Source organism: Equus asinus, chromosome 1 (assembly GCF_041296235.1).
Source record: "Equus asinus isolate D_3611 breed Donkey chromosome 1, EquAss-T2T_v2, whole genome shotgun sequence".
Classification (NCBI taxonomy): domain Eukaryota; kingdom Metazoa; phylum Chordata; class Mammalia; order Perissodactyla; family Equidae; genus Equus; species Equus asinus.
Window position 1 is genome coordinate 22140902 of NC_091790.1, and position 12327 is coordinate 22153228.

The window sequence follows — 12327 nt, forward strand, 5'->3', positions numbered from 1 at the left end:
CTAACTTGGCCCCCGTCCCTGAGCCCGGGACGCGGCCGCGCAGGAGACGGGGGCGCAGCGGCGGCCGGGCAGTTTGCGAGGCCGCGTCCGGCCGCACCAGTCCAGCTGCTCTCGGCGGCGGAGGCGCGGCGCCCCGCGTGTCCCCGGGGCCTCCGCGAGCCTGCGGCCGGGAGGCAACGCGGAGGAGCCGGGGCGGCGGCACCAGCTCCGGGAGCAGAGGGGATTCTCGCGGTGAGCGTTTTGCAGGAATGTAAATGAGCGCGTTTTGTGTCTTAGGGGGAGGAAGGCGGGGGTTGGGGGGGCGGGCTGGGGGCGGGGGCAGGGGGAGGGCCCGGGGCGGGGAAGGGTGGGGGCGGGGAGGAGGGTTGCACATTTTACAGCTCACTGACCATTTGGCGATCCATTGAGAGGAGGGTTTGGAAAAGTGGCTCCTTTGTGACAGCTCTCGCCAGATTGGGGGGCTGCGTATTTGCATCTCATTAGCCATGCGGGCGGCCGGCTGAATATAAGGGCGGCGGCGCCGGCAGAGCCAGGTCCTCGGCGCGCACCCGCGGAGCCCCGGCCGGCCAGGCCCATTCCGCCAAGCACCGGCGCCGAGGCGCAGGGCCTCCGCCCACGACCCGGGCCCCCGGATCCCGTGCGTGTTTACTTGGATGGCGTTGGCTGGGTTCCTCGCGAAGACGCCTATCTCTGCGGTGGCACAGGAGACGCGAATCCGGAGTGTTCCCGGCGCGACCGCCGCCGCCAAGTGACCGGGCCGGGCCGCAAGGCGCGCCGCGCACCCCGAGCGCCCCTCCGCGCGCCCCGCCGGGCTCGGATTATCGCCTCGCCCGTGGGATTTCCAGACCGCGGCTTTCTAACCGGACTCGCAGGGAGCCTCTGCAGCTCTTTGGGAATTAAGCTGAATATCTGGACGCTTTCTCCCTTCCTCCCTCTCTCTCTCCCTTTTTTTTCCTGCGAAAAAGCTTAAGACAAAACCAGGAAGCAGACGACCCTTACCTACTCGTGGATTGGAAGAAAGGAGGAAAACCGAAAGTTGCCGCTGCGGTAGCACTCTCTCCGTGCGAGCCTTTTCCCCGTGCATCCCCAGAGCGGCCGTCAGCCCCTAAGGGCGGATCTAGGGAACCCCGGCCTCCGAAGGAGCCTGGAGCCGGAGCCGGAGCCGGAGCCGGGCTCGGGAAGACCGACGTCCGATTATCCAAGCCTGGGGCCAGGCGGCGGCGCTTCTCTGCCCACGCCCCTGGGGGCGCAGTCACCCCCCTGGCATTCTCCGCTGTCGGGAGAAGAGGAACAGGGGGAGACACGGGAAGAGCGAGCGCGTCGAGCGGTCACCATGGGCCGTCGGTGCGCCCTCGCCCTCGCCGTGGTCTCGGCCCTGCTGTGTCAGGTAGGTAGGTTGTTAGGCGGGGTCCCCCGAGGCCTGCTGTCAGTAGGTTGTCAGCAGGGCGTCCCGGAGCCCTGTGGTGTCAGATAGGGGACCCGGGGCGCAGGCCGCGCTCGGGGCAGGGCGCGGGGCAGAGGGGGCGGAGAGCAAGACGGGCGGTGCAAACTGTCAGTCCTTTCGAATCACTTTCGTGCGTCCCGGGAGCGACGACCCGGAGCGCGAAGACGGCCATGCGGGCCCCGCGCGCCCCCGGCCGGCGCGCTCACGCAGCCGTCGTTCCTCGGCAGGTCTGGAGCTCCGGGGTGTTCGAGCTGAAGCTGCAGGAGTTCGTCAACAAGAAGGGTCTGCTGGGGAACCGCAACTGCTGCCGCGGGGGCGCGGGGCCGCCGCCGTGCGCCTGCAGGACCTTCTTCCGCGTGTGCCTCAAGCACTACCAGGCCAGCGTGTCCCCCGAGCCGCCCTGCACCTACGGCAGCGCCGTCACTCCGGTGCTGGGCGTCGACTCCTTCAGCCTGCCGGACGGCGCGGGCGCCGACCCCTCCTTCAGCAACCCCATCCGCTTCCCCTTTGGCTTCACCTGGCCGGTGAGCGCGGCACCTGCGGGAGCGGGGCGGGGCGGGGCGGGGCGGCCGGCTGGCCAGGTGGGAGGGAGGGGCCCGGGCTTCGGTGAGCCCGGCTCGGGGGCGCATGGTGGCGGGGGTGGGGGAGGCGCGCACTGGGGGGCGCACGGCGTGGGCGCGCACCAGAGGGAGCCCGGGCAGGTGGGCGCCGGGGTCAGCAGGGCGGCCGCCAGAAGAGCCAGGCCTGAGGCATTAACTCCACGCCCTGGACGGCCCGGTGGGCGGCAGGGGGGTGACAGTCGGGGTGGAGTGAGGCAGAGGCCGAGCGCCCGGGACATTTGCATGTCTGGCCTCTGTACCTAGCCCCCACGTGGGGAAGTTCTAGTTTCCCTGCCCCTAGATGGGCTGGTTGTGTGGTTACCTTCACAGCGCGGCAGCCCCCTGCCCCTGGGGCCGCCCCATCCCCGGAAGCCTGATGACAGCCCTCTCCGCCCCGCCTGGTCCCGCGCAGTGTTGTTTTTTTTTTTTTTTTTAACGTGATATCCTGTACTAACAGGCTGAAAAAACACCTCAGGAAACCACTCTTTAAAAAGTTCTTCCATTTCCTTAAGGAAAGTGAAAACAGGCGGGAGATGGACAGAGACCCCTCCCTGGGACACATGGACACTCACAGCTGCACCCAGAACGCCTTAGTGACTTGGTTGTCCCGAATGCAAACCTGTCTGGCTCATCTTATGTCTCTTCCTTTCTCCCAGGGCACCTTCTCTCTGATCATTGAAGCTCTCCACACGGATTCCCCTGATGACCTTGCAACAGGTAAAAACAAACCAGAAAACTCCAAAAGTGTGTCAACTGCTTCCCCAGTTAATATGCATCTGACTTCGTAGCTTCCCAGAAACAAACCCCTACATCTTTCATTCTGCACCTCCTCCAGGAGGTTCAGGCCTCCAACCTTGCCGAATGCATCCGTTCCACCTCCCCCACGGTCCCAAGCCTTTAGGCTCTCCATCCTTTTCCCACAGAAAACCCAGAAAGACTCATCAGCCGCCTGGCCACGCAGCGGCACCTGACAGTGGGCGAGGAGTGGTCCCAGGACCTGCACAGCAGCGGCCGCACAGATCTCAAGTACTCCTACCGCTTCGTGTGTGACGAGCACTACTATGGGGAGGGCTGCTCCGTCTTCTGTCGTCCCCGAGATGATGCCTTTGGCCACTTCACCTGTGGGGAGAGAGGGGAGAAAGTCTGCAACCCAGGCTGGAAAGGCCAGTACTGCACTGAACGTGAGTCTCTGTGGGCGGGCACCGCTTCCCTCAGTTTACCCCCTTCCTAGATGGGAGCTCCCAGGGCCTGGGGGAGCAATCCAGGAGCCTCTGGGATCCTGGGGTTTTAGCCCTGGGAAGATGTTCTGGTGGGGAAACTGAGGCCAGGGAGCCAGAGAGACTGGCTAAGACCTCACAGTTGGCCAGTGGCAGGGTTGGGGTCAACTCAGACATTTTAACTTCCGCTATGGGAAGCTGCCTTTCCTAATCAGGGAGGATTTTGGAGCCAGGGCCAGGGGTCAGGAAGTAAGCCTGAGGGAGAGGGAGGGGAGGAAGGAAGGGAGGAACAGAGGGAAGAGTTTGTGTAGGGGCTACTCTGAGCTGAGTGCTCTTTGCTGTGACAGCGTCTCGTTGGAAAGGGCTTCATTTTCTCTCTGGAGTTGGTGAGCTTGGCCTTTCCACAGAGCAAGCGTGTTTGCAAATATTCCACACGATGCACACACACCGTTTATGATGTTTTCACTCGAGGGGTCTGTGGATGCGGGAGAGTGTGTGTTGAGGCCTGGGTCTGCCAGGCCTGCGTGGGGAGGGCCCACCTGCCACCTCTTGGGCATCGTCTGCTGTGTGGATGCTCACACAGCCCCTTGCCTGGGAAGGAAATACCTTCACAAGTCACACAGGCCCTGTTGTCATGTTATTTGGGAGTCACCAGGCAGGCAGGGCAGCGGGGCAGGATGCAGGAAGCCGGGGCAGCGGTAGTAGGGGGCTTCTGAGGACCCTGCTGGCTCCGGGGCCTGGTTCAGCTGGACCCCAGTAGGCCTCAATCCAGCCTGCTGAGGCCTCACTGCCAGCCTGCACACCCAGGTGTCAGATTTTCCTGTAGTTGGGGGCTGAGTGGGTTCTGGAGTTCCCCAGAAAGCCCAGTGAACTTTCCTTCTCCAGCCCTGTCGCAGGCAGACCTCCAGTCCTTCTCTTGTGGGTCCAGAACCTCCTGCCCAGGAGGTGCAGTTTCTCGGTTTTGATTTGTGCCTGGAGGCGAGGGTAGGTCTTCACATCCAGCATCATTGTCGCTCAGCTTTCCAAGAGCGCCTTGAGCACTCCTTCGAGCTCCCTCGAGCTCCGCCTTGGCCTGAGCCAGCTCTGTTGTCTGAAAAACTTGTGGAGCAGCTTGTTAATGAGTTTCATAACCAGGCTAAGGAAACCGGCTGGAAACCTCAGCCTCTAGCCTCCCCACCCCCTCTGGGACCTCTGGCCTGCCTGCTGCCTCCCATCCTGCCTTTCCTCACTCTTCTTCTTCGCTGTGGGGTAGCCATAACCTTAAACTTTTTTCTTCTTATTCAAACACTGGAGTCTCTCCCCGCCCCCAGCTCGCGCGTGCCATCGATTAGATCTCTCCGGGATAGGCAGCAGGGACGCACGCCTGCTCCCATTGGTGGACAGGGCGCACGCACGTGTGTGTGTGTGTGTGTGTGTGTGTGTGTGTGGTGTACACGCTAGGGGTGTGTGTGAGGGTGGGGGCATGGGGGCGAGGGGAGGCCGGTATTGTTGCACTGGGGCAGCTGCTGGGAGAGAGCAGACAATAGAGCAGCTGTCTTGCCCTGGTACTCTGCATACCAGCTGTCCACCCTTATCTACACACACACTTTCTGGGTATTAAGAGGTGGAGCTTTGTGCATAGAATTGGGAAGTGGGGGAGGAGGGGGGGAAGGACTTCTGACCCTCTCTTAGAAGAAAGGGGATGGGCTGGGGGTGGGGGCTTCCGCGGTCTTTTGTCCTTGAGCCCCTGTGTTAAGAAGAATGCTCATCCCATCCCTGGGGCTGAGTGCAGTCCACAGTTACTAGGCAGGACCGGTCGATACTCCACAGACGGAGATTAACTCAGCTGGGCAAGCTTTGTCCCGGCCACCCCACAGCAGCAGCCCGTTACGTGGCGGCTCTTGGGGTGGGCTTGACCTGTGTCTTCTCTGCTTACAGCCATCTGCTTGCCAGGATGCGATGAGCAGCACGGGTTCTGTGACAGGCCCGGGGAATGCAAGTAAGTTGGCAAAAGTTGCTTTTTTTTCTTCTTTTCCTTTTTGCACCTGGTGTGTTTGTAAAGCATTTCCAGGTGATCATTTGAAAAACTTGGGCAAGATTAGCAGGTGGGGGTCTGGCATTCTGGTATTTCTACTTAGTTAATACATGGGAGTGTGTAGGGTCGTGGGTTGACATTCACCTAAGCCCCTCAGTGGTGATGGAAACTTACAGGTGGCGGCTTAAAAAGAGCTGGCACAGAATATGAGAGCGGTTAGTTCAGTGGTTCTCAGACTGTGTGTGTATTAGCATCACCTGGGGGGGGGCTCTAGAAATGCTGCCCCAGTTGCCCTCATACCCAGAAGTCAGGCCGTCTGAGGGGGACCCAGACACCAGTGTGTTTAAAGCTCCCAAAGAGATTCCAGTGTTCTGCCTCGATGAGAACCTGCAGTAGCGATGCTGCCGGAAGACAGTTCTTGAGAGTGGGCGATGTGTGCTGTGTCCCTGGTGATGTCAGTCCCCATCCGACTGTCCTGCTCTCTCCTAAGGTGCAGAGTGGGCTGGCAGGGCCGGTACTGTGACCAGTGCATTCGGTATCCAGGCTGTCTCCATGGCACCTGCCAGCAGCCCTGGCAGTGCAACTGCCAGGAAGGCTGGGGGGGCCTGTTCTGCAACCAGGGTAAGTCTCCCTTCCTCTCCCTGGTGGTCCCGGGCTTCCTTGGCTCTTGGTCCTGAGTCTGAGCCTGAGTGTCCCTTCTCCTCTCTCTGTCCTCACGTCTCCAGACCTGAACTACTGTACGCACCACAAGCCCTGCAAGAATGGGGCCACCTGCACCAACACGGGCCAGGGGAGCTACACCTGCTCCTGTCGGCCAGGGTACACCGGGGCCAACTGCCAGACGGAGATCGATGAGTGCGGCACCAGCCCCTGCAGGAACGGTGGGAGCTGTAGGGTGAGTCCGGGGACAGGGGCGCTCCTGCTGAGCCAGCTGGGGCCCTGGATACGGACGGTGTGGGTGTCTTGGAGCAACTTTAGAAAGCTGTCTTTTATCTTCTCTGCTACACAGGATCTCGAGAATAGCTATTCTTGTACCTGCCCCCCTGGCTTCTACGGCAGGGTCTGTGAGCTGAGTGCCATGGCGTGTGCCGATGGCCCCTGCTTCAACGGGGGACGGTGCTCAGACAACCCTGAGGGCGGGTACACCTGCCGCTGCCCCGGGGGCTTCTCTGGCTTTAACTGCGAGAAGAAGATGGACGCCTGTACTTCTTCGCCCTGTGCTAATGGTGAGAGGGCAGCCCAGTTGCTCTGAGACTTTGTCAAGTGGTGAACACTGATAAGAAGGCCTTAGAAAGCTCATGAATTTCATTCCAAACCAAGTACATCGCTTTGCAAGCTACCTTGAGTTTATGGAGCCCTCTGATCTGAACAGTCAGACACTCCTCAGAAGGTGTCCCCTTGAGTCTGGCGATGGCCAGGGTGAGAAAGGCAGGCAGGAGCGTTTATTCTCACGATCCACAGGGAATGCCTGAGGCAGAGGCGAGATGACTTGCTCGAGGTCGCACCGCACCTCAGGCGCCTGGGGCCCGGCCACGTTCAGTGGATCACACGCCAGTGGCAACCCAGCCACTTTGTTTTGGAGGGAAGCCCAGCTCGGCTCTGTCGCCCAAACACAGCCGTCTGGTGCGTCTGTGTGTGAGGAAGGGTGGTCTGTTGATGGGGCCTCCTGCTCCCATACAAATGGGAGGGTTCCCCAAGCAAACTGACAGGGAGGGGAGCTGGGCCCTAGACAGGCCCGACCACTCTGGAAGCTTCTGGAACCTCACCGCCAGGCAGGATAATCAAGGGAAGCTTTTGCTGAAGAAGCATCGTTTTAGCTCTGCTCTCTGTGTGTGGCCGTCCTGGGGGGTCAAGCTCGTCCTCTTGCTTGTGTCCATCCATTGGACCAGTAGAGGCCTCAGCTGCTTTATTTTGGGGAGCAGAGTCTCTGGCGGTTTAGCAGACTTGGCTCTGGAAGGACGAGGACCCCCCTCCCTCCCTTTCCTTCCTTCCTTCCTGTTTCTCTGTTCTCATTTCCCTCTCTTCTCACTGACTATAACTGAGGGCGAGCATGGCAGCCTCCTCAAGCCTCAGTCTCCTCATCTGTGAACTGGGTCCTCTGTCGAGTGTCGCGAAGAGGAACACAGTCATGCAGGCAAAGTGTTTGCACAGAGCCTGTCATGACATCTCTGCTTGGGAGATGTCAGCCTGTGTTTTTTATGATTTATCGAGCTAGACCAGACTCCTCCCAATGGGCTCACATTTGGGGAACAGGATATGTTGCCTTGAGCTGTGACCTTGTTCAGGCCACGGGCTATGTGGTGGTCCCGTGTCCTGGTGCGTCTGGGGGCGCTCACGGCAGTGGCCGCCCACAGCAGATGCCTCCGGATGTCGCTGCGTGACGAGCGGATGCTCATGTCCTGTGTTCCAGGCGCCCAGTGTGTGGACCTCGGTGACGCCTACCTGTGCCGCTGCCAGGCCGGCTTCTCCGGGAGGCACTGCGACAACAACGTGGACGACTGTGCCTCCTCCCCATGTGCCAACGGGGGCACCTGCCGGGATGGCGTGAACGAGTACTCTTGCACCTGTCCGCCCGGCTACACGGGCAGGAACTGCAGCGCCCCCGTCAGCAGGTGCGAGCACGCTCCCTGCCACAACGGGGCCACCTGCCACGAGAGGGACCGCCGCTACCTGTGCGAGTGCGCCCGCGGCTACGGGGGCCCCAACTGCCAGTTCCTGCTCCCCGAGCCGCCCCCGGGCCCTGTGGTGGTGGACCTCACAGAGAAGTATGTGGAGGGGCAGCCCGGGCCGTTCCCCTGGGCGGCCGTCTGTGCCGGCGTCGTGCTCGTCCTCATGCTGCTGCTGGGCTGTGCTGCCGTGGTGGTCTGCGTGCGACTGAGGCTGCAGAAGCACCGGCCCCCCGCTGACCCCTGCCGGGGGGAGACAGAGACCATGAACAACCTGGCCAACTGCCAGCGCGAGAAGGACATCTCCGTCAGCGTTATCGGGGCCACGCAGGTCAAAAACACCAACAAGAAGGCCGACTTCCACAGGGACCACGGTGGCGCCGAGCAAGACGGCCTCAAGGCCCGCTATCCCACCGTGGATTACAACCTGGTGCAGGACCTCAAGGGCGATGACACCAGCATCAGGGACCCCCACAGCAAGCGTGATACCAAGTGCCAGCCCCAGGGCTCCGCGGGGGAGGAGAAGGGCACCCCGACGCTCAGGGGGTGCGTGCTGTGGGCCGAGAGGGGACACATGGGAGGGCCAGCTGGGCAGGGCGCCTGGACCCCCATGGGTGCTGCTGGCTGGGCGGGGGGCCAGCTGGGTGTCTTCCTCCAAGCTTTGGTCATTTCCTGTTCAGAACTCTGTGCACGAGTTGATTGTATTGCATTTCATTTTCCTTTCAGTGGAGAAGCATCAGAAAGAAAAAGGCCAGACTCTGTATATTCCACTTCGAAAGACACGAAGTACCAGTCGGTGTACGTCATATCAGAGGAGAAGGACGAGTGCGTCATAGCGACTGAGGTCAGTGTGCGTGGAGGGCCCGCTGCCCCGGGTCTGCCGGGGCCGGAGCGGGTGGAGCAGTCCGATCTATTCGTCCCCACCCCGAACTAACTTCCCGTTCTGTCTGGCGGGCCCTTCTAGGTGTAAAATGGAAGTGAGATGGCAAAATTCCCGTTTCTCTTAAAATAAATAAAATTCCAAGTCTATATGCCCCAATGAATGCTGCTGAAAGAGGAAAGGGAGACCCCTTCAAGGACTGCTGCTGAGAAACTAAATTCAGACTGAGCTGGTTCTCTTCCTGAAGTTAGCAAGTGACGTGACGAGCGGGCTGCGGGCCCAGCGAGTATTGGAGGCGGCTTGTGCTGTCTCCTAGATGTTCCCATTGCACTATGGACAGTTGCTCTTTAAAAATTATATATTTAAATGAATGGACTTAAGTTCTGCATAAGAAGCATGCACTGCCTGAAGTGTATATTTTGGATTCTTATGAGCCAGTCTTTTCTTGAATTAGAATCACAAACACTGCCTTTATCGTCCTTTTTGATACTAAAATGTGTTTTTTTTCTAGGTGGAAAAAAAAATGTGTGTTATTTTTTGGACTTGTAAAAATATTTTTCATGATATCTGTAAAGCTTGAGTATTTTGTGATGTTCATTTTTTATAATTTAAATTTTTGGTAAATATGTACAAAGGCACTTCGGGTCTATGTGACTATATTTTTTTGTATATAAATGTATTTATGGAATATTGTGCAAATGTTATTTGAGTTTTTTACTGTTTTGTTAATGAAGAAATTCCTTTTTAAAATATTTTTCCAAAATAAATATTATGAATGACAAGCAGAGTGTACTGACTCACCATCCCTCAGAGCCGACTTGCATTCGCTTGCTCCCTCGTTGAACGAGGCTTGGAGGGCAGAGGTGACCGCTGCTTTTCCATTTCTGACGTACTCACCTGGGCTCATTGGATTGATTAAAAGAACTTTCCTCGCTCCTCTGCCTGCTTCAAAGAACCCTCCAAAGTCATTCTCAGGACAATGTAAGGAGCAGGCAGAGTTGCCGGTGGTTGGTTTCTGGAGCAGCCTCCTCAGCTCCCTGGGGATCCGCACTAAAGCACGCTTGACTCGATGTCCCCTTTGACGGGTGCCGAGAGCCCTCAGAGCTGGCCGTTACGGGCAGGAACAAAGCCTCACTTGAGGCGCTGTTACATTGCTGTGGCAAAGGCTTTTTGTCTTGGAATAACACTCATTCGTTGGTGAGTTTACTTCTAGTTAATTCGCAACAGTTAGTTGGCTTCTACCTCAGCCACAGCTGTGGGGGGACAGATGCTAGTGAGCAGCCAACGCTCTTTTATTGAGCTCTCACTATGTGCCAGGCCTGGATGAACCACTCTGCGTGGATTATCTCATTAGCCCTGGCGGCGATCGCTTGAGACGGTGTTATTGTTACTCCCACCTTAGAGTTGGGGGAACGGAGGCTTGAAGATGTGAAGTTATCTGCTCAGGGCTCCTAGGAGGCAGAGTCAGTGTTCAAATCTGGGCAGTCTGGCTCCAGACCCCAGTTTAATCGTTAATCATTGTTGGTCAGAAACTCAGCATCTTACTGAGAACAAGACTCAGGGGTTTGATGGACCCCCTCACTGGTGCGATTTGGTGGTTCCTCAGGGTGGGTGAAGATCATCAGCTCTCTAAGATGACAAGTCCTGGTTGAAAGAGGGGGTTTATTTCCGGGGCTGGAGAGGAGCAGAGAGAGGGACAGAACTTCTGGGCCTAATTAATTAAGGGGGAGGGTAAGGAACGGTTTGTCCCACTGGTCCTCATTGCACAGTCAGAAGTTCTGGAATCTTCCTGAGGAGGAGAGGTAAGGCATGCATGTGCCCAAGTCCACATGCCCGTCTCGTGTGCATGAATGATGGGGAGACGTGTGTGTGGAGGTGAGACTGACAGGACAATATGTAGGGATCAGACCCCACACGCTAAGCCCCGGGACAGCCCTGCTGGTGCTTCTGTGTCTGAGGCACAACGATCCATCCTGACCCCTCTGGTCAACCCGGCTGTGATTCTGGAATAAATGCTCAAAGAGAAGGACTCCAGTGGAGCGATTCCATCCATGGAAAGAAGTCAGCAGCGGGGCCAAGGTGTGGGTGGGGAGACCGAGGCTTTGAAACCACCTCCATCCTCAAGCTGCCCCCTGCTTTTTTTTAAAGGGTTATTCTAGAATAACTGAGGGAGTTGCAACATTTTCTTCCAATTGTCTACAGGATCTAGAGAAAGAGAAGGGTGACCTTATGCTAATTTACCTTGTCAGCCTGGAGTAATTATTAATAGCTCACTTTCACTTTTGGAAGTGACTGGACTTTGATGATCACTAAATGGCTCATCATTTTCAAGAATATGGAATCTGCTGGGTTCTTGTGAAGACCACCCCATGAGAGAGCCTTGAAGGACTTAAGTAGATCTTTAAAATACTTAAGATCTTTAAAGATCATCTCACTTGCACCTTCCCCAACCATCTTGTAAAATCAGGGAATAAATTCGTCTTTCATCTGGGCTGAGCAAGTCACGTGCTTAAGGAGGAAATCAGAGACGTCAGGCTTGGAGCTTTGCGTTCCCAGCACCCTGAGTCTCTTCTGAGACTGACGCTGTGATTTGGCTTTTAATCAGATGGTCTCTCCGCTTTCAGGGTTTATGTCAATTCCACCGAGAAATTCAGGTACACTGATCAAAAACAGCCATATAAAAACATGGGCATTCATAGACCAGCTGTGGTTCACCACGCCAAGCAATGCCCAGCAGGGTCAGCCTTCCGTCATAATCTCCAGGTTCACCACTAGGCGTCAGGAAGGAAGGAACAGCAATGCACTGGAAACAACGAGGGAAAACAGCAGATCCTTTAGCAGGAGGGGTGCTGGTGCTGTGTTCCGAGAAGGGTTCTGAGCGCAGCTAAGGGCCAGCGTGGCAAGAAAGGGCTTGTGTGACCCCTTTCCTCCCATTCATGCCCAGGACCCACCCCCAGCTCCTTGGAGCTTCAGGGAGACCAGTGAGGAAGGTGCGGCACACACACTTTTCCTTAGATTCTTTCCTTTAACTTTTTGTTTGGACAAAATTTTGGACTTCCAGAAATGCTGTAAGAATAGTGCCAAGAATTCTCACTATCACAGTGGCTGTCCGGCCATCATCCCTTCTTATCTATCCATTGGCTTCCTACAGTAAGGACGACTGTTCTCTTCCTGTTCACATTGGTGTGGACTCTGGAAGGATCTTTCATTCAGGGGGTCACAGTCTGCTTCTACTGTTATTTTGATGCTTGACTCTCCCAGACTCCAGCGGTGCCCCTTCTCTGCCTCCTCCCACTCCACAGGTCCCCTGCTGTCAGAGCACGTCACACTTTCAGGCTCCACCAGCCTCCAGGCCCTTTGCTGCTCTGCAATCAACCTTTTTTCCAGTAAGCCTGGCTCCTTTATTGGAGAACGGCAGCCACTGTGTTTCTAATTTTGTGTGTTTGTGAATCGCAAAGTGATGAGCAATTACCAAGATGTCAACAAGGTAACCTCTGTAGAAACCCA

At 57.2% G+C, this 12327-nt stretch overlaps 1 protein-coding gene across 1 annotated transcript; it reads left to right on the forward strand.

Annotated features, from left to right (window-relative positions):
• Positions 1-348: 348 nt before the first annotated feature.
• DLL1 (delta like canonical Notch ligand 1) lies at positions 349-9602 on the forward strand. Its single transcript, XM_014865743.3, has 11 exons — positions 349-1387; positions 1672-1968; positions 2700-2760; positions 2967-3224; positions 5178-5238; positions 5765-5895; positions 6000-6169; positions 6284-6500; positions 7685-8486; positions 8667-8784; positions 8905-9602. Exons 1-11 carry the CDS (start codon positions 1334-1336, stop codon positions 8908-8910), a joined length of 2175 nt encoding a protein of 724 aa, XP_014721229.1. The 5' UTR covers positions 349-1333; the 3' UTR covers positions 8911-9602.
• The last annotated feature ends 2725 nt before the right edge of the window (positions 9603-12327 follow it).

Excerpts from the sequence above, each read along its gene's own strand:
- DLL1 (XM_014865743.3), top strand. The coding sequence starts at position 1,334 with ATGGGCCGTCGGTGCGCCCTCGCCCTCGCCGTGGTCTCGGCCCTGCTG. Across the intron at positions 2,761-2,966 it reads CCCTGATGACCTTGCAACAG|AAAACCCAGAAAGACTCATC; the intron begins GTAAAAACAAAC and ends CTTTTCCCACAG. Across the intron at positions 8,487-8,666 it reads GGCACCCCGACGCTCAGGGG|TGGAGAAGCATCAGAAAGAA; the intron begins GTGCGTGCTGTG and ends TTTTCCTTTCAG.